Source organism: Centrocercus urophasianus, unplaced genomic scaffold, assembly GCF_019232065.1.
Source record: "Centrocercus urophasianus isolate 14NV4802_14NV808 unplaced genomic scaffold, USGS_Curo_1.0 seq_33, whole genome shotgun sequence".
In the NCBI taxonomy this organism is placed as follows: Eukaryota; Metazoa; Chordata; class Aves; order Galliformes; family Phasianidae; genus Centrocercus; species Centrocercus urophasianus.
In genome coordinates this window covers 9,227,621-9,248,788 of record NW_024884900.1, presented here as the reverse complement: position 1 = coordinate 9,248,788, position 21,168 = coordinate 9,227,621, and the positions used below count along the sequence as shown (strand labels likewise).

The window sequence follows — 21,168 nt, the reverse complement described above, 5'->3', positions numbered from 1 at the left end:
GAGGAGCGGCGCGGCCGTCGGAGCCGCCCGGCGGGGCTGCGGGCTGCTACCTGCTGACACAAAGTGAGGGTGGAGCGGAGCCGAGCGCCCGCCCCGCCCCGCCCGGCCCGGCCCCGCTCCCGGGCGCCCCCTCCCGCCGGTCCGCGGGCTCCGGGCTGAGCGCCGCTCCGCACCGCCGCCGTTCCGCCGGGCCATCCGCCGGCTCTGCCCTTCGGCCGCGGCCCTCCCGCTCCCTGCCGTCCGGGAGCCCTCGTCCAGCTGCCGCTGCCGCGGAGGGTTCGGGTCGGGCTGATGTCAGAGGTCTGGAATTCAGCTCTCATTCGGCTCTGACATCGCTGAGAGGTGAATAATGCCGCAGGTCAGAGCCGTAACCTCGGAGCGGGGCTGCGACTGGAAGTGGGTGAAGCGGCCGCGGTGGAGCGGTGCTCGAGGAGAGCGCTGCGAGGTGACCAGGAACGGCGGCCGCTGTTCAGCTGTGCGCAAAGCCCAGCGCTGCTCGCGGGAAGGGGCATCAACAGAACAGATGAGTGGGGGCTTCCTAAATAGTGCCTGACCAACCTCCGGGGGAGCTCCACGGAAATTCGTGGGTTATGCCGAGAGAACAGGTTCGTTTCTGAAAGAACGGGTCTGTTGGGCAGTGGGTGCTGATAAAGACAGCAGTGGGAACTCAGGAAATCAGGGTATCATGATGGAAATCGGGATAGCAGGAAAAGCTTCTCAGAAAGAGTGGTGCTGCAGTGGCACAGCTGCCCAGGGAAGTGTGGGGTCACTGCCCCTGGAGGAGCTCCAGAGCCATGGGGACGTGGCACACAGCGGGCACGGTGAGATGGGTTGGACTCGGGGATCTCAGAGGTCTTTTCCAACCTTAATGATTCTATGAAACACAAAGGATTTTTTCCAACCACGGTTTGTCCTTTGTAACTCAGAACACACACGGAAAATACAGATGCAACATCCATAGTTCAGTTTCAAAGTTTAATTCATCGCAGATTGCTGCAGCCACGCCGTTTGAGCAGGGCTATAAAAGAGCATTAAGTGCCAAGTCTTCTAGGGGCAAACAGGAGGAAGAAGGGTAAGCTGTGAAGTTCCCTGTGTGCTGTGCAGGAATTAAAGAAGTAGCAGCTGCAGTCGGCTAAGGCTGAAGTCCTTTAAGCTCCATCTCCTTACAGCCCGAACCCACGAGGGAAGTGATGGAATCCATTTGGGAAGCAGGACTTGGATGCATCCACCTCACCCCTCACTATTCTCACCAGCTGGAGTTGCACTGCACGGATGTAATGTACGATACAGGAGAACAAATCTGAGGACAGCCAGCATGGAAATGTTCCCGCCAGCCTTGACCTAAAAGCATCCCCAGACTGTATTTGTTTGGACGGCTGGTGAATAATTAAAGGCTTTGCCTCGGCTCGTCCCACCGCTCAGCACTCACTTGGGACATCCTGCCCACGGCCGGAGGCTGCGCGAGGTCCTGCAGGGTAGAGCTGGGGTGGTCTTGGCCACTTCTCCCTGCTCCTCTCATGTGTGTTTTGTTCAGGACTGGCTCTAATTAATTTTTAAAGAATATGAGCATGGATGAACCAGCTAAATTTATGTTCTAAGCACTCTTTCATGTACGTTTCCCTGACAGTATAAATAAAGTCTGTGCCCCCTTCATCCTTCAAACAATATTTTAACACAAATGCATAGCTATTCAAAACTTAAAACTGCTATTAAATGCGATTGTATTTATAGTGATAAGAATGTACCTAAGACCTATTAAAGTACTAACACAACACATAACTTACCATCACAGAGAGCATCGGAACCAAAAAGAAGTTACTAAAACAGAAGACTTCTCCTTCAGTGCAGGAGATGAGCAGCTGCTGTGTGTAATGGATACCCACTGGGAGGGCACGCTGCTGAACAGAGCGCTGCTTTAGGAGGAAGAGCATTTCCTGGGTAATCGCTCAGAAAATTAGCTCATCTCAACTACAGCAGCTCTCCCCAACCCCTGACCCGTTCAGACCTGGAATCCTGTGACTTCCCTGCGCCTTTGTTTCACACACAATTCACACAATTCCCACTGCAGGGTCGCAGTGCGACTTCAAGCAGAGATGGTGAGAGCGGCGCAGGGCGCGCTGCGGCTTCCAGCAACGAGCAACAGGAAGATTCTGAGCACGGCACGAAGCACAGCTTGTTTCCCAGTGAGAAAGGTTCAGACAAAGCTCTCAAGGTTGTTCCAGCTTACGGGGAGTTCAAGTCTGAGAAGATGAGCAGCTAATAATCAGTTCATATTAAAAGTTCTGACCGCTCGATGCTTTGTAACTTGTCAGCTAGAAAACGTCATGAAAGAGGTGTAAAAAAAACCACGGGGTGACCAATATCCAACGGAGTGAAAGTTGTTACCAAATAGTGCCTTTTTTGTCGGTGTTCGTTTTTTTCCAACAGCTGAAACGATGCAAAGTGCTGCCGTGTGCACAGCGCTGCAGGACGAGAGAACCCAGCTGGCAGCTGCTGCACGTTTTCACATACTTGTCACCCACTTCTCACTCTCTTATTTCTTCCTTTGGAAAGTGCTCCTGCTTGCAAGCGACATCCACCAGCAGATGGAGATCTAGGAAGAAAAGGAAATTAACAAGTAAACATCAGTCTGCAAGTTCTGCTCAGCGTCACACGTAGGGATTGCAGTTCTAGCAGGTAACGTGGAACACGGCCTGAGAGGCTGCAACAGCAGGATTGGAGATCTACAGGAACAGGAATTGTTCTCAGTTTGCAAAACTTTGTGTAAAACAAAGAAGAAAAAATAAAAGTGATTTACGTGCCCATTCATGCCATGGTAGAATGGAAACATTTCCAGTGTATGGAAGATAAAATTCAGTGCCTTACAGCTCAAGGAAAAGAACAACAGCATGAAGTCACGACAGGACCACTACCCTGGTGAACTTCCATCTCACAACAGCTGCATTCTTGTCTTAGGAAAAGAATTCCAGCCCCCTTGTTGTTCTGTGCTACAAAGGACCTGTGGAAAAGGCAGCAGCTCTGTGCTTCCTCCAAAGCAGACTGCTGGGAGCAAACCCTGAAGAGCTGCCTGGATGGAGAAGGGAGGCAGCTGGTAACAGCACAACTCCAAACTGCTTAAGAAACAGCATCCAAGAACCACTCATCCAAACCAGACTGGCAGTTCAGCTGGAGCAAGAAGCTGCAGTTCAGACTCCTGAGAGCACCTCCTGTTCATCCTGCTCCAGGACATGCTGCAGTGCCCCTGGGCCAGGCCTGGCCCTGCACAAACACCTCTGTATGATTTCACCTCGTCTTACTAGGAATGCTGGATGAGCGTAAGAGTATTTTTCTCTGGAAGGTGCAGGAAATAATTCAGATGAACACGTGATAGCATGGGAGACCTTTGCTGAATGATGATTTGCCCTTAGCAACTGCACTTATAAATCTATCTGCAGCAAATGAGAGGGAATGCATAGTGGCACAGCTGTAGTGGCAAGGCTGGTGGTAAATGTCCAGGGCACCTTGCAGCACGACAGGGACGGAGTCATCAGAGCCAGTGGCATCTCAGTATTAACTCTGAGCTCCTGTGCAAAAACAGATTGGAGGAAGTTGCCAGACTGTATGAAGAAAAGGATCAGATAAGTCACCAAAAATAATACTTAAAAAAAAAAATAGCCGTAGAGGAAGAGAGCTTTTTCCTAAATGCATCTGGATGCTTCAATTCAGAAGTAACCCCACCTGCTCCATTCTGAGACTGCTATTTCCAGAAAAAAAAAGGCTGCAAACAAAAACCTCTCCAGTGAGAATTTGATCCTTCTTATGTGCACTCTTAGAAGAGGAAACACAAAGCGCAGACACTAGCTCCACTGCAGAGTGACTGGGAGACTCTCGTGCACCTGTGGAGAGCAACAGGAGACAGGAGGGGTGCAGTTTCTATCAGTCTCTGCCAGTTGTTTGTGAAGGCCAGAAGGACACCTGCTGCAGGTATAGATGCTGCAGACAAGTTTATTCCACACTAAGCTGACTCACCTATCCCAAAAACCCCGGTGTACAGATGAGCTGAACAAGCAGGCAGTCAATACAAGGAGAGACTCGCTATCAGCACCTTTATAGCCCTGTGCTAAGGTTGAGCCAGGGGGGCTGAAAAATGTGGTCCTCAAAAGGTGTGAGCCACCCCTCAGAGCTCCATAAACCAATAATAAACCTGCCAGGTACTGCAGAGCCGTGCCAACACTCCGTGAAAGAGTAGGAAGGGAACAGATGACACAGCCCACTCAGGATGATGGATCTGCTGCAGCTTCTGACTCTCTGAAGGAGAATTCAAAAGCAGTTCTGCTCTTAACAAAGGAGATGAGGTCCTGCTGTTGGACTGTGATGTGCAAAGACAACCAGCATATGAGGAGTAAGGATACGCTTGAAGGAAACACATTTAAAACATTTTGAAACAAAAAAAAGAGCAGGGTACTTCACCCTCTGTGTAATTACCCTGTGTTAATTACTTTCACTTTCATAGAACAATAAAGCCTGAACAGCTTTGAGAAGTGACTAGAGAATTTGATGGAAGAAAAGCTCACGGAGGTCTTTTTTTTACTTAATAGCACAAAGATGTTTTTGGAGGCAGGACACAGGACAAGAGACACTCTTCCTCTTCACCCCTGTTTGACAGACATTCCTACCTCACCGTGTGATACCTTGAACTTGGTGTCAGCACACAGCAGAGACAAGGGAACAGTGTCACAAACCTACTGAAATAAGATGGAACGAGATGGAATGTTGTGCAGCAGGATGCGTGTCAAACGTGGGCTCAGGCAGCACGCAAATGGACACCCAAAGGAAAAGAGGAAAACTGCAGGACTTACACTCAAAGGACATGTGTGAAGATAAGAGGAAGCAGAGACAGCTGCTTTAAAACAGTTTTGGATCACACACGAAAGAGCAGTCACAATCCAGTAATACAGAAGGAATTGCTTACCCCTTTCCAAGGACTCCAAAGGAGGTGATCTCCAAGTAGAGATTCCTCCTTTGTGACTGCCAGCCCATAAATGAGGTAGGGAGGGGTGCCCTACCTGTGCTCCCAGGGCTGGCTGTGCCCCTTCACCAGGTGCTCAACCACTGTTCAGGCCGTGACCTCACAGCTCCCACACAGACATGTTGTGAAGAACCAGTTGGGAATGGTCACTGTGCCCATTTTTAGCTTAGAAAGGTAAAAGAAGAGGATGTGTCCAAAGACACACAGAAGAAAGGAGGTACAGACAGACAAACGCAGAAGCTGACAGAAGTCAGCTCACACTTGAACACGTCTCCTCCAGGCCTGCAGGTGGAACACAGGAGATGGACACTGCATCTCCACAGCCATGATCACGTGCCTTATTTACTCTGGGACAACTGGACCCTGATGGTGTTTGGTTCACGTGTGCTGTCTGTCTCCATCCTCTGTCCTACCAGCCCTGAAAGGTACAACAGTGGAGATGCACCCCCGGATGACTATCAAGTTTCCCAGAGTGCTACTATGCTAATCACTGCTAATTATCCAATTAGCATAGCAATGTTTCATTCTGTAGAACACTCCCATGGAAACACTTTCCAAACACTTTCCAAAATGTTCCTGCAACTTTACAACCATTAAGTAAATTTGTTCTTCTTAATCTCTGCAATTAAGTATAGTATATAAGTACAGCACAAGTATAATATATTTTTCTTAAATAAACTTTTGCTGTAGATACAAAAACTAGAAGCACACCGGCTGTCTGTGCTATCAGTAAGGGGGCCAGAACTCTCAGGTCTGCATTTTAAACAGAAGTTCAAGGTGGCATCCAATTCATTCATTCATTCATTTTATAGCTTCCAGATAAAAAGACATTATTCCTCACTTGCACATTTGAAACTGATGGGCATGTGAGCTGAATTATTAACTAGCATAACTGGAACCTGGAAACCACCCTTTGAAGTGAGGAATGGCTCTACAGCCTGTTCGATGATCAGCTGTGAGGGAAATGGCTTCCCCAACACCTGGATGCCACACCAACTTTTCCTCCAGGACGGATCTGAAGTAGCCTTGGTGTCCTCTCATGTCTCTCTGTCGTGAGGATGTCGAGGTTTTCCTTTGGTTATTAGATTTGGTGAACTGTTTGGCCTCAGCTGCTCTCCTACTTGTTTCTCTCATGTCTGTCAGCAGGCACAGCAGCATTCCAGAACACAATTTTTTGTCAGCTTCTACACTTCATGAGTTCATTGGTTTTTGGTTTTGTGTGTGTGTGGCTTTTTTTCCCCCCTGCTACTTCAGTTGCCATTTCATTACCCAGTTCTTCCCTGTGGCACTGTCATGCTCCAGCACACGTATCTATGGGCTTCATCTCAATACTGTGTTCCTCAGACAACTCCCAGAACAGCAGGTTTCATCTACTCATAATTTATACTCTTTCCCACATGAGCAATTGGTGTGTCTCTCAAAGGGTGTCAGTAAGTACACTCAGAGGTTGTACAGAAGCAGTATTTGAACTGAAGGTACAAAGAAATACATTGCAGACAAGAGCTAACCTGGTCTGACTTCCCCTTTCTGTAATGGCCAGTTTCAGAGCAGCTCTATTGCTAATCTCTAAAAAAAAAAAAAAATAAATAAATAGCATCTCTTCTTACCTGGGGACTTGTACTCCTGTGAACTGTTTCTCTTCTCTCTGTTTCTGGTTTTTGCAGATGAAACAGTGCTTCCTACAGGTTCGTTCTCAGGCCCAGTTTCTGGAGTGAGGCATCCCACCTCTTGTGTCTCCGACCTCAGGAACGGACACTTAACACCAGCATCCACCTGAAAAAACACAGCAAGGGAAGCAAAGATGACTCAATGGTTTCTTTTAATCACTTCAACCGAACAAATAAATATTTTTCTCCACTCCAAAAGGACATCTAACAAGTGCTAACAGCACCTTATGGACTGTATAAGCGTTGTTAGCTCAGAGTCAAGGTTGCCAGGTCCAAAGCCAAGCTCTTACAAAATGTCTTATTAAGCAAAACGTGAAGTCAGAAAGCCAGAACATGAAGAGTGCTTGTACTCACAGTGTCAGCTTCGCCCTGTCACCACACCAGGCACGACAAGTGAAGCAGAAGAAACCCAGGTGCACTCACTGGTACCAACAGCTGCATTGCTAATGACAGGTGTACCTGGACAGCCCAGCAGAGCTGTGTGATGCAAAACTGGGCAGGTGAGCAGTGCCCTTTGCCTGGAAATCTCACCCCACCCCATCAAATTGGTAAGACATTGCATTATAATGTTGTTGCTTGCTTTTTGGAGCCCTCTGCTGCTGCTCCACGTGTATTTTGCAGGCAACCATTTCATGCACTCGAGTACTTCTTTAACAATGTGGCAAAATGTGTAGCTTTAATAAAAAGGAAGAAAAAGCCAAGCAACCAAGCTATGATTCTGTCCCAATAAGGAAGTAAAAATAAGCACAATTAAGCACCTGGAATTCACCTTCAGACAGAAAGATGTTCTCACTATCATCTGTTACAGAGCACTGAGCTCTTCTGCAAATATCAATCAACATCATAAGATGAGGGATTGTTCAGAGCCTGCAGTGTTTCCTTCTATGAAGGCAAAAAAAAAAAGCTTCCTAAAGCTGGTACATGTGTTAGCAGAGGGCAAAAGGTCACCACAGGCAGTAATAAGACATCAGCAGTTCCAGAAATCACTCTCCCTCTTGAGTCTGCCATTGCTCAGCATTAAACATACAGCAGGCAACATGTATGCAGATTAACAGAGATACAGACAGATTTGCTGTGGAAGCTGCACCTCAGTTTTCCAAAAGGCCTGTGCAAACACAGCATCTGAAACACCCAGGCAGACAGAGCTCCTCCTGCAAGCCCATGGACTCGCTGGCCTTCTGGGCCACTTCTGGAGTCACTTCTGGGCAGAATCTGCTCTCTGAAATGTGTTGTCTGTATGTACTGCATTAGTAGCATTCATTAGCTAATAGGAAAACCGTCTGTGGATGACTGTGCCTTTTTGTCTGCCATCGGAACACAGCTTCTCACTAAGAGTAAAAGCAAAGAGAAGGAGGGAGGCCTGTAGTTCATTATCTCCACCAGACAGAATGCGAGTTCAGTCTTGAGACAGAGTCTTAGGAACAGGGAAGGCTGGCAGGGTGCAGAGCAGGTACAGACAGCAGCAGCTGCGGGTCACACTTTTCACACATGACCGGAGCCCTTCCATTCCCGTTGACTTCTCTGTCATGAAGCCTCCTAGGGAAAGGAGCATGCAGCGTTCCCCTTTCTACTGCCTATGTAGGATCTTACCCACCAACCCTTCTAACAGTCTTTTGTGAAACTGGCAATAATACAGTTTCCATCCTAACAGCATCAGTCCAGCCCACATAAATCTGGTTCCAAAGCTTCTTCATTTCTTTTATTTTTGTAAGGGAACGTGCTTCTCATTATGGCTTTGCCACATCTGCAGACTCCTCACTCGGGCCCGGCACTGCTGCAGCTCCATCCCGAATGCTGCTTGGCAGAGAATCAAACAAAGCTACCAAAGCTGACAGATGTGAAAGTTTTGCCTTTTCACTTCACTTATTGAAAAAATGCCAAATTGTTTGCAAAAAAACCCACCCTGCTGTGCCTCAGTGGTTATGTGACTCCAGTGCCCAGCTGGAACCACAATGAGAAACATTAATAAGATCAGCCCCTGTCTCACACAAATGGGGTTTGCTGGATTAACCTTCCCCAAAACAAGTAGGAGTTTCAGCCTTTGGCCAGGGATACTACAGAGGAGACAACACAGGAGGCACATTCCCCTTGAATGATAGACGTGTTTCATTTCCACTTTACGAAGAAAGCATTTCTTGTGAGTAGATTGAAATATGTCCATCTGAGGCCAAAATGTGTAAAGACAAGGACACCTGTCCTTCACTGAGGTGAAGATAACAACGCTGAACCTGGACTGTTGAATGCACTAAGACCTTTCATGCAAAGAATTGCTCTTTAATTTGCTGTTCTTTAAGCCAAGCAGCAGCACAAAGCAGGTGAACAGCTTTCAGTGGAGAGGACAAGGCACAACAGCTGCCCCAAAACTAACCAAATGATAGGAAATATTGCGAAAGAAATAGAGAACAAAATATCAAACACCTCTGCATCCATTGTTTTCCTGCAGCTTCAATGTGGCGTGCAGCCACGGTCTCCTCATTTTAGAAAGGATTTAATAGAAACAGAAGAGGCTGAAAGCAAACTCAGAGATCCATGGAGCAGCTGCCATGCAGAGGATGCTACTGGAGGGAGTCTGGAGAGCAGACTGCTGGGAGGCTGCGACAGACTTCCCAAATCACAACTGCGTGGAGAAAGTGGCTGGAGGGAGGTGACTGATGAAGCTCTTCATCAGCACACAGCGAGCAAAGCATCTCTTTGGTCAGAGCTACAATTTACGTGGCTTCAAGGGCTGACTTCAGCCCAGGGAAGAGAAACTGAACGTCAGGTACGCAGCATCATCCCAATTTCCCACTGGAAATACAAGGAGCAGTGCCCTGTTCTGGGTGCAGGTTGTTCTCGCTCTTCCCTCAGCATCAGGTTACAGCTATTGTCTTCAGGCCTGACACCGGCAGTCAGGCTTCGATCTGACCCAGCAGAGCTCTTCTGATGTTCGTTTATTAGCACCAGAGGAATTTGCTCCTCCTCCGCTGCTACACAGAGGAATAAAACAGCCTTACCTGCACGGGCAGTATTGTACCATCAGCTTGCCTTGAATTCCATGACACTGTGCTACTGAGAGCTGTGGAAGCCTTCCAGATTCAGGGATAAGGAAGAGAGCAAATAATGTAGGAGCCCAATGGATGTACAAGCATAGGAATCTCCTTTGGAGAGTTCTGCACCTGCCATGATCCCAGGCCCATGATCCAGGAAATACCACTGGAGGAGAGGCAGCTGTGGGGTTAGGCTAGCCCTGCCTCCAGATTGGCAAGGGGAGACAAGAAGTAGAATACTCCTAACAAAAAGAGCAAAGCTGTCAAACAAGAGACCTAATAGTGCCCAAATTTCTCTTCAGGACAGAATAATCCCCAGCTATTTAACCAGTTGATTTCCAGAGAAACAGACTGTGGCCAGCACCAGCATTCTCATGCAGGAATAATGGAATAAAAAAACCCCCACATCTTCCTCCTCCAAACAACGCCATGGCTCATGCATTGAATTCATGGAATCATAACATTGTTAGAGTTGTAAGGGACCTTTAAGGGCGTCTAGTCCAACTTCTCTGCAGCAAACAGGGACACCCGCACTCAGTGCTCAGTGCCCACCCAGCCTGGGGAAGGAATTCTCCAAGGATGGGGCACCACCTCTCTGGGCAACCTGTTCCAGTCCTCCATTCCTAACAAGAAAGCCAGGCCCACAAAGTCCCAAAGTCTCTCAAAAAGGAAAAGTACACTTCTAAAAATGCTGATCCAAAGATGCCAAAGCTGAAAACATTTAAACTGTGGTCAACAGTTTGATAATGAATGGGAACTCCCTAATGAGCAACGAGCACAACACAAGGAAGTGCTCTTCCCTACGTGAGGCTGAGTAACTAGCTTGATCTCTGCAGAAACTTGATCAGAATGTACATCTCTTTCTCTAAATGTACCCCTACCATTGTATCAAATCAATGGTACCAAATGTACCATTGTGCCTTCAAATACTTTTTTTATTAAAGGGTAAAGGAAGTAAGTTGTAACTCAAAAAAGCTACCACTTCATCACTGTCAATACAACTGCACTTTGCATTTTTCCCTTGCAACTGAGTGGCCTAAGTGGGCAACCATTGGCCAAGTTTTGGACATCAGAATGCCCAACATGCCATTCACAAGAGATACTTTTCCACTGCCTTTTAAAAAGAACAGTTTTGGGTTTTTATTAAACCACACTTTACCAAACAGATTCTTCACTGTCCATTAAAGTCCTAATTAAAGAACTCTTCGGTTCTTAAGAATGCAAAAAAAACTTACAGCTATCAGACCACAACCCAGCATTCCTACTGAACGGTGTTATCTCCGAACACAGGTTGTTTTATCTTCGCTGCTTACCTTCTGTGGGCTGAACGACTGTGCTTCCCGAACAATCATGGCTGAGAACTGGGCTGGAAGGTAGTCTGGCTCTTCTCTCAGTTTTCCTTGTGCTTCCTGCGTGGCCGCAGGTTCTCTCTCTCCCTGAGCAGCTGCACATTCTACAGACGCAGTGCTGTGCAGAGCATACAAGTATTCCGAGGGCTGTGACAGAGAGCAGGCCACCTCTTGGTCTCCCACCATAAACGATGCAACGTCTGACACCACAGGGGTGAGAGGTTCCAGCTGCCCCTCGTCATCCGAAGGTGGATCGTCGTTCTCGGTATCAGCTAGCAGCTGTTGGCCTCTGTTGGGCTGGGGGCTTGACCACTGGCTCTCCACAGGCTCCACTTTCACTGTTCCAGCTTTCGGGGACGAACGCATTTCATCGACGATCTGAAACACAGCTTCCAGATTTACTTCTGTCTTCTTGCTTTCATCAGTGTGGTACGGCCAGTTAGAGGGCAGGAACTCAACTGCGTAAGCTGGCTGCATTGGAGGACTCTGGGAGAAACAAAAATGGTAAATGTGTCTTTCCAAACAGTACGACAGGACGTGCAATGGCTCTGCAATGTTCTGTAAATGAACCTGAGCAACCAACAGAAGAGTCTGTAAATTCAGAAACATGAAAGCTTGTTACTTGCACCTAGATCAGCAGGTTTAATTAAGAAAAGGCTACTGATTTGGCTTAGTTTTCATTAACTGCCTTACAGCAAGCTCACTTTCTTCTGTCTGCCATCTGTTCTTCACAGCACCCGAGTACTCTTTGAGATGCATGGTCTGTGCACTGCCAGTGAACATACAGCCAGCTGTTCAAATCAGAAACTTCTAGGCTTAGCAGGATCTGTGGAGTCACACTAGAACCACACCTTTCACAAGCAACATCTGTGATGGAACAGGACAGAGCGCATGTACCTGACATCAGATCCTCCAAAGCTGAAGCAATCCTGCTGCGTACAAAAATAACAGAAACCACAAGATTTTTAAGCAAGAGAAGAAGGTACGTAAGCTGTAAACGTGCACAGGGAGAACTCAGCACGAGGAGCTCACACTACACACCAACAACATCTTTTCCCCCTTCTGTCCATACACACACTCACACAATGAGTGATTTCCAAGGACACTCCTGTCCCAGCACAAAAGGGACGCCGGAAAACAAAATGCTGCAGGATCTGCCCATCTGTCACAGCCTCTGACCAGACACCCCCCAGTATCAGCACGTCTCACAGATGTGTGACTCAAAGTCTACATAAATCCATACAGATCTTCAGGCTGGAAACACCTCTCAGAGGACACACAGAGGCTGCCTTCGCCACCACAGGACTGGTCTGAATGCTACTGAAAGACCTCACTGGAATGACATGACTAGATAATAGGATGCAATGAGCAACACAGTGATCTTTTTAAGCAGAATTCACATAAATCAAAGAACTTTCAAAGCAGAAAGAAGGCAATGAAGAGTTCCAAAAGCAGCTAGTCCTACCCAAAGGAAATGACAAGTCACATTTTAACGGCCTCTGCCTGTACTGCTATTTTTTTCTGGAGGTTGGCCAGATTTAAAGAATAATGGAAGGGTAACAGTGCCTGATCAATAAGCAATATAATGACTTTGAACAGAAACTTGGGTACTTCTACAATACAGCCTTACTTTGGAAGAGATCTAGTAAGAAGGATTAGTCTTCAGAGCTGATTTTCCTCAAACATTCTGGCTGAGGTAAGGGGCACTGAGAAGCTATTTCAAAAGATGAATACATTAGAGAACAGGAAGCCACAGGATTAGGAAAGTCACAGAAGATCAAAAGTCACTGAAGCATCTGGTCTCTCAGCAGCACGAACATCAGAAGTCCTTGAAGGAAATACCACAAACAGATGAGAGAATATCAAGATCCCTTCTCCTGGGTATATGAAGACAAGTCCCGTAGCTGACTTATGCAGTCGTGCTGGTCTGCAGTCAACTATACACTTTTAGGGAGAAAAACAAAAAAAGACAAAACCTTGAATCTGAGAAATTTAGGTTAAGCAAAATCTTTTCATTGCCAGCTTAATACTTTTAAGACACGAGTTTGAACTTAGTTACCTTCGTGTATTTTTTTTCCAGTTGTACTCTTTAAAAATATTAATACAAGAGTTTTCTTGTTTTTATTGCACTGTTTATTTATTGCCTTAACTAGCAGGATTTTAAGGAAGATTTGGGTAAAGTCAACTGCCCATGCATGAGATCAGGCGTGGCAAAAGGAAAACAAAACCAAAAAGGCAAGTAACCAGTCAGCCAACCAGCACACTGCAACTTCTGCCTCTTCCTTGTGGAACTGAGCTTCAAGCTGTTAGAACACACAGCCATCTTCCTGGGTGTGCTGCAGGCTCTAGCATGCATTTCCAGCAGAAGATGCCCACACACAGCTCAGTGTCATGCAGAACCAGAGAAGGCACTTGGCCTGGTGGAACCTCATCAGGTCCCCATGCATGGAGTCTCTCCTACCACTCTGGTCTGTTCCAGTCACTTGTTAACTCTGACAGCTTGGTATGCATACACTGCTGCTTCTGAAGATCTGTACCAGTGGTTCCTGACGGCAGCACAGGATGGTCAGCACTGCAGCTGGCCACATCCCTCAGCAGAGGCTGGGGAAGCATCTCCCCAGAGCACACAAAAGGGGAAACGATTATTCTTCACAACTCCTTGGAAACCACAGGGGAACTGCAGCCCCCTGCCCCATCACCGTGCTCCAGGAGAGGCAACCTACACTACACCAAGACTCACAAAACTTCACAAGTTCTATTGGTCTATTCTGTAGGATATTTGTGTTACTATGCTCAAGAGAGCAGGCAGAAGCAATCTGGGATCACCTTTGGGCTGTTCACACACAGGAATACCTTCCAGCATCCTCTGCCCAGATGCATCAACAGCTTTTGGCCTGGGATCCCCTGTCTACAGTTGCATTATCATCACAGCATTCATCAGCAAGCAGCCTGAATCTCTTTTGGCTCTGCACACTGCCCATGAGCTTGCTTCTTCAAACAAATCACTTTCACTGGGCACTTTGGACAGTGCATTTATTCATCTAGCCCTAATTAACAACTCTCTTGGAATGATTTGCTATCCCAAATGCAATGATAAGAATTTATTTGATCATCACTTCCCATCACCCAGACTCATTCCCGTGCCCTAGCTGGAAAAAAAAACCTCCCACAGTTCTCAAATTTAAAGTTAGAAGACAAAGATGAACCATGTGCAAAATTAATATGAGAGTACCAGTGGCACGATTGGCCAGTGACCATTTATGGACCCACACCAGCACAATATTCTGGCTGTAACATGAGCATCTTGGATAAGATGATATTAAGAAAAAAATAAGCCATGAATAAAAGACAAAGGTTGATATTTGCAAGACAAGAAACTGGATAATCAAGCTCGGGTAGGTAAACCCTTTCTCAGCATACAAAGCATAACTTGCTTTGCTTGCCTCTGTGACAAAAAAAAAAAAAAAAAAAAAAAAAAACGAGTATATATATTATTATCTAATACAAAAGTATTGCAGCCTTGCAGTTTTACTTAAAATCTTTGGCAATTGATAAGGCAGCTCCTCCAAATAAGGTGCTTTCTATAACTTGGGTGACAATGCAGAAAAAACCTGAAGTTATTTTAATAGGGCATCTCTGAGGTGTGGCTGGTCCCAAAAGTCATCTCAGTTATTGAATGAACCTGCAGAATGCTGCCTGGGATGACATAACAAAACATAACAAGAAAGGAGCTCCTTCCCAGTATTCCCATAATGTTACAGAAATGCATTTTGTCCAGGCAAAGTTATTCTTCAAAGATAAATGCAGACTTGTTAACTAGAACAAATTCTGGTGAAGTCAAGCACAGATTTCATACAGAGGAAAACACTGCACCGAAGGGGAGATCCACCACAGTGCTACCTTGGAACCTGCCCAGGCATTGCCAGACGTGCCTCTCCAAACCTTCAGCGTTCTTTGAAATAAACCCTGTAAAGCACTTCCCTTTTACTTTCTCAAGTAGATCAGTTTTCTGATTTCCATCCTTCTTTCTGGCGCCCATCACCACCCATCCAGCTCCCCCTGCTCTCACCTGACGGCAGCACGCTGCACTCACCTGGAAGAAGCTGCAGTGGCTGTAGGTCAGAGCTGTGGGACTCGCACAGCAGGTCAGAGGGCTGATGTGGGTAGCAGGGGAGCAGCAGGGCAGAGCAGCTGCAAGAATTCAAACACACTGATCAGACTTCCAGAATCTGCGCTTGGTGTGCAGAGTTCTATGGCTTACTTTGATTGAACAGCTCAATAGTTTAGGTAACTAAATGCCAGCACTGCATGATCTCCCAAATGATTTTACGACTGATTTCTTCACCTGAAAAACATTTGTTTTATATATATATACATGAACACATATGTTGTAAAATGGACATACACAAACTTAGAAACTTCATAATCACAATTTTTGCACGTTGTTATCACCTCTTTTGTTATCACCTCTTCTGTTGTCTCCTTCCACCACAACAGGACACAGAGAGGGGATTCACACAAGAAGAACACACGTGTGCATGCATACATACTGGAATTAAAGGGCCACTGCATCCTAAACAGCATCTCTGTGTATGAGGCACTGTTCTGCAGCTATTACCTTTGGGGACATGCAGAAATAGTTAAATTAAAAGTAAAGGCCTCACTTGCATGACAGATAACCTCTAAAACTGCCATCATTTTGAGAAAAATAAATGTTATCATGTTCAGTCCAGTGACTGTAACAGAGACTAACAGGATAGAGGTAGTGAACAGATGAAGTTTACTTGCAGTGCTGGAAACTGACATGGGATTCCACATAAGGCAGATGTTACAATAACCAGGCGTGATCTTTTTAGAACACCTGTTCTTCCTGCCCTTTTCAATGAGAGCTGGTGGGATTCTTGTGCAGTTTACAGCAACAAACAGGGGAGAACTACAAAGATAAAGCCAGTGGGCAGCCTCCTAAGCAAGCATGGTATGTGCTTATAATTTGCAACTGCAAAAGCTCATTCTGAGCAACTCTATGATCAAATTCAGACCTCCTTCAGGAGAACATCCTACGACCTGCAGACATATCCCTGCTCTGGACACTGCCATAAAACAAAACAAAACTTGGTTTGGGAATATTTCACTCACAGGAATCTCCAAACTATGTTGACAAACTCAGAACATCAGAACAGCTTCTGAAGGACTTCTGGAAAAGCAATGGCAAAGAAGTTCCTTCTAACCTACTAAAGCAACCCTAAGGAGAAGCAAGCACATGAAGACATTATCTTCTAATGAAAAAAGAGGAAGGGTGTGAAGGGAAGAAGTGCTTGTGAGGTACTGCATAAGTGAAACACCAGCTGAAGATCACTTTCTACAAAACACGACAAGATAAATGGCAGCACTCTTGTCACAGCCAGCAGCACTAAGAGCAAAAACAACTCGTGAATCAAAGACATTGCAACGTTTGTAAGGCAAAGGGGGGAACACAACGCTGTGCAGGGCACGAGAAACCGGTGACAGATTCTGAAGGGGAGAACTGTCACACAGAATGGTTTGCTCTCACAAGGATGCATTTTTGGCAGCTCGCTGACGGCAGCAGCGGTGCCTGTGCACCTTCACAGCATGCACGACTGAAGGCACTTTGGCAGCAAACCCACCGTAAGACAGAACAGCCCTGTGCCACCACCGCCCGTGGTCACAACAGGACATCCATCACACATCCAAACAACTCTAAAACTGCTGGAGATGTATTTACTGACGAGCTGTGCTACCAAAGGTGGAGGTGCCATTTCATCCATAGTGCTTCACGCCTTCAAATGGAATCAAGGTGCAACAAGCTCACCTGCTTCTCTCACATGCTTTATCGTTAACTGCAGAGATTGAATTTCTGAGCTCCACTGTCCAAGGCACAGCTCATCTAGTCATACCCAGAAGGAATCATCAGAGGAAGCACAGTCTGCTCTGCAATACTGACAGCAAACACAGCCTGAATATTAAAGAGACGGGGATAAGTGGTATCTTATGGAATAAATGAATACGGATTGAACGAATTAAGGAGATAAAGCCTTTTTAAATAGAACAGAGTAAGATGATCAGCCTCAGAATTGATTCGGTTTCTGTCAAAAAACAGACAATATGCTGCCCATAAAAGCCAGAGATGGAAAATTTCTCATAGTCTACAGGATCCAACGTGCAGAACATGAACACAGCTTACACAAATGGAATTGCTGGCAGTGGGACCGTAACCAACCCAGCGACAAAAGCCTCAGGACAAGTGGAGAGCAATGAAAATGCAGCTCACAGAGCAAGGGAAGGGCTGAGCCATGCACTGTGAATATCCTTGCACAGATGCCAAATGACTGTATTTCAAACGTGCTGAACATACATACCCATACTCAGAGAGGTCACAAAGAACTTAAGGGAAATTATTTAGAAGCACACTAATAGAAATATTAAAAGGAAAGACAAGTCAGAAATCCTGGCAGTTGAACAAGAAAAAATAGAAGAAAACAGAATAGAGAATGAGTTGACACCAGTGAGCATGTGATGAGAATGAGTCAGTAAAAATACTTCATTTTCAAGAGAAGTCACCCTTTGCTGTTGTCTGGAGAGACCTGCAGCAGGTAAACAAGCAGAGATATTGGCGATGGTGTTGCTGTGATGGTTGCTAATAACAGCAGCTTTTCTCATGGCAGAAAAGAGCAGAGCCATGGAAAAAAAGCTCTGTGAGGTCTTCCAAAGCCACCACCTACCAGATAAAGCTCTGTGCTTCAGAAAAGTAAACTGATTTCATGTGGAAAATGACAGGTTCTTCACTGTCCGCCAGTAATCAGGAGCCGGATGTTGGTGTTACGGTCAATAGCTTCAGGAAAACATCAGCTTCACACTCAGAAGCTGTCAAAAAGATTCCCAAAGCCACTAATGAAACAGACATTGTTGTGAACTGCGGAAAGAAAGGAAGATTATTATTGACTGCATGAACTTCTGATTTACTCACACTTTGACTACTGTGTGTCTTTTTGGACTCTCCATCTCAATAAGAAATGAACACAACTGGAAAAGACCACAGGAGGGCAATGTGAAGGATGCACCAAACACTTCCCTGAACAAACAGCCGAGTGGGGCTCTGCAGCCTAGAGAAAATGCAGCAGAAACGTTCAGAGTCAAGAATGCTGCAGGGAAGGGGACAGAGATAGATGGACAGTATGGAAAATGATGTAACACCTGGCTTTGGGAAAATAAACACCAGAACCTTTACAGTGTTACGAGGGATCCCATGCAAACATTTGTTCCAAGGCTTCCAGAGTCACAAGTCACCACAAATAAGTAAATCACACAGCCTCTTCAATAGGTCACATCTCACTCTTTCGTCCAAAAATAAAAAAACAGATTACAGCAAAACACAAGAAATTACAACAATGTCCTACATAAATTGAGGCACTCCATTAAGCAAATTAGAAACCATTATGACGAAATGGAAACTCTTACCTACCTCCCTCTCTCCTCTTGAGATAATATTTTACATGCTCACAATGTTTCAGTCGACAAGAACAAATCAATCATTTATGCCTTTGCTGAAAGCATAAAGGCTACAGTTATATCAGCAAATTAAATGCATCCAGATCCATTCTTAGGCACAGACTCTGCTAATATCATTAAAATTTCTCACTCTTCCTGTCGTAACAGCTACATCCCAACAGTCTCTTGGAAATGGTCCCACCTTCATGCTAAGTGCTGCTTTTCAAGCATGGTGCAACCAAGCTAACAATCTAATGATGGGGTTGATGCAGCCTTGAATAATCACAGTAATGTCTCCAAAGATCTGGCAGAAATTGGAGAACATACATCATCTCCAGGTACTCAAGGGTGCAACAGACATCAGTAAGCAGCCACCAGGCTGACGTGAGCCAGCAGTGTGCCCTGGCTGCCATGACAGCCAATGGTGCCCTGGAGTGCATTGCACACAGCGTGGCCAGCAGTGCAGGGAGGAGATCCTCCCCTCTGCTCTGGGTCCAGTTCTGCTCCTCTGTTTCAAGGCAGATTGGGAGCTGCTGCAGAGAGCACAGGGAGGGCTGCAGAGATGGTCAGGGCCTGAAGCATCTCCCTTACGAGGAAAGGCTAAGAGCCCTGGGGCTGTTCACATAGAGAAGAGAAGGCTGGGGGGGATCTGACCAGTGTTTATCAATATCTAAAGGGCCGGTGCCGAGCAGTTGGGGCCAGGCTCTTTTCAGTGGCGTGCAGCAGCAGGACAAGAGGCAAAATAACAAACTGGAAGGTGAGAAGTTCCATCTGAACATGAGGGAGAACTCCTGGGGTGCCAGAGCCCTGAACAGGCTGCCCAGGGAGGCGGAGGAGTCTCCTTCCTTGGAGATATTCAAAACTCACCTGGACGCTTTCCTGAGCAACTTCCTTAGGGAACTCTTTGGCAAGGGGTTGGCCTGAAGAATCTTCAAAGTTCCCTTCCAAAACCTACGGTTCTGGGATCCTGTGTTAGCCAAAGGAGATGAGGCTGACACTCTCCAGCTTTTTCTGTTCCACTTGAGCACAACCTACACGTGAAACACTCAGGAAGAACACTGCAGACCACCCTGCCAGTGCATCCTTATCGTGTCACATCCCTAAGCTATGCCTAAGGAAAGCTAATTACTCATCATACAGCTGGGTCAAGAAATTACGGAGAGCACCTGTGCCTGTTCCTGCCAAATCAATGAGCACATCGGGATGGGCCTGCAAACAGCAGCTGTGCAAGCTCTGATCTTCTACAAATTAAAGAATGAAGGAAACGAGGATGACATCCAAGGTCTCTTCCTTAAAGAAAATGGGAGCTGTCTTAGATGTGTAAGTAGGATGGATTGCATTGCCACTTCGTGCTCTCCTAGTTTCCAAAACTAGCTGTCTGTGCTCTCTCTACAGTTCACATAGAAACAGACTCAACAGAAAGAAACTGTCTTCCAACAGCATAGATCTAAGAAGGCTGGATTGACTCAACTTCTGGGAGGTGCCTGTTTCTCCCTACTGACTATATATGTAATCTAGATGACAAGCCCAGGCATATACAAGTGAATATTATACATTCAGATGAATCTTAAGCAAGATAAATCCTACTACTAGTTTTACAAGTGCATTACTAATGCATCTAGTCTGCTTTTCTCAAGGGAAAATGTGGTGCTATTTATGCTGTTTTAAAACAGACACTGCGTTTTCAGCTGTTTACTTATTTTAAGAAGCCCCCTTTGACCAAGGCATATGTGAATTTTAAGCTTTCCTTTCATCCTTACAGAGGATGTATCATTCAGAATAACGTAACTGCTCCTGAGCTGTCACTCACAAAAGGTTGCCACATTTAAACAAGCTCTACAGCCACAGCTGTATTCAAAAGGCACCACTGGCCTGCAGTACCAGGTGGCATCAAGAACTGATATTTCTCACATGGGCTCATTGCCTGACTTTCCATTACTGGGATATTCTGATGATCAAACTTCACTACACTCCTGTGATGCAGTCCCACAACTCTCAAATGCTCCAGTAGTAGCAAAAGATCCAGATGAACATCTCCTATTTCAGTGCCTTCTCAGTAAGAATCATAATGAGAAAAAAAACAAGGAAATCTTTTTGTTGCCTAAGTTAACAAACAAATTTGAACACACACGGAGATGAATCTTTTCACAAAGCCCAGCGCTGATTTAATTTAATAGGACTTCAAAAACACGTTCATTAAACATGAAATGAAAAGAGCTCCAAGAATGAGCATGCATTCTTCAGCCCCTTCTCTTGTGAAATACATTCTCTAAGATGAACTATCACCTTCCAAATAAGCTAATCTTGGTTTTGTGCTCTCGAGATGAAGGAAAGCAGACTTTTCATGTATACATATGAAAAAATAGGCTTTCAGCATTCTGTATGCTGTGAGGTACAGAAAAAAGGATAGCAGAGAGATGAAGAGGTAGACAGAATCAGCAGTAAGAACACTGCCCAAAGTGGCAGAGAAAATGAAAAGATTTTTAATGCTGCCTATTCAAATGGCAAACCTTTCTTCTCAAAACTACTGAAGAGTTTACTGAAATTTCAAAAGCCTCGGCCTCCACAACGTTCTCTATTTGAATCACACCTGAATTATTATTATTACGCCT

The 21,168-nt window shown here is 45.8% G+C and overlaps 1 protein-coding gene and 1 long non-coding RNA gene across 3 annotated transcripts in view; one reads left to right on the top strand and one right to left on the bottom strand.

The window, feature by feature from the left end:
* The first annotated feature begins 203 nt into the window (after positions 1-203).
* On the top strand, positions 204-5,707 carry LOC122166485. 2 transcript variants are annotated; one of them, XR_006170818.1, is made up of 2 exons: positions 204-605; positions 1,170-5,707. It is a non-coding gene; the product is annotated as an uncharacterized LOC122166485 (long non-coding RNA). The 2 variants fall into 2 exon arrangements; XR_006170819.1 differs by having other exon boundaries at positions 1,105-5,707.
* Positions 1,897-21,168, bottom strand: part of HSF5 (heat shock transcription factor 5) — a 25,290-nt gene continuing 6,018 nt past the window's right edge. Inside the window, exons 3-6 of the mRNA XM_042830287.1 lie at positions 15,144-15,241; positions 11,015-11,536; positions 6,616-6,781; positions 1,897-2,593 (exon numbers count right to left, since the gene is read on the bottom strand). Of these exons, the coding sequence (XP_042686221.1) occupies positions 2,526-2,593; positions 6,616-6,781; positions 11,015-11,536; positions 15,144-15,241 (854 nt within the window). The 3' untranslated portion in view covers positions 1,897-2,525. The remainder of the gene's footprint in view (positions 2,594-6,615; positions 6,782-11,014; positions 11,537-15,143; positions 15,242-21,168) is intronic.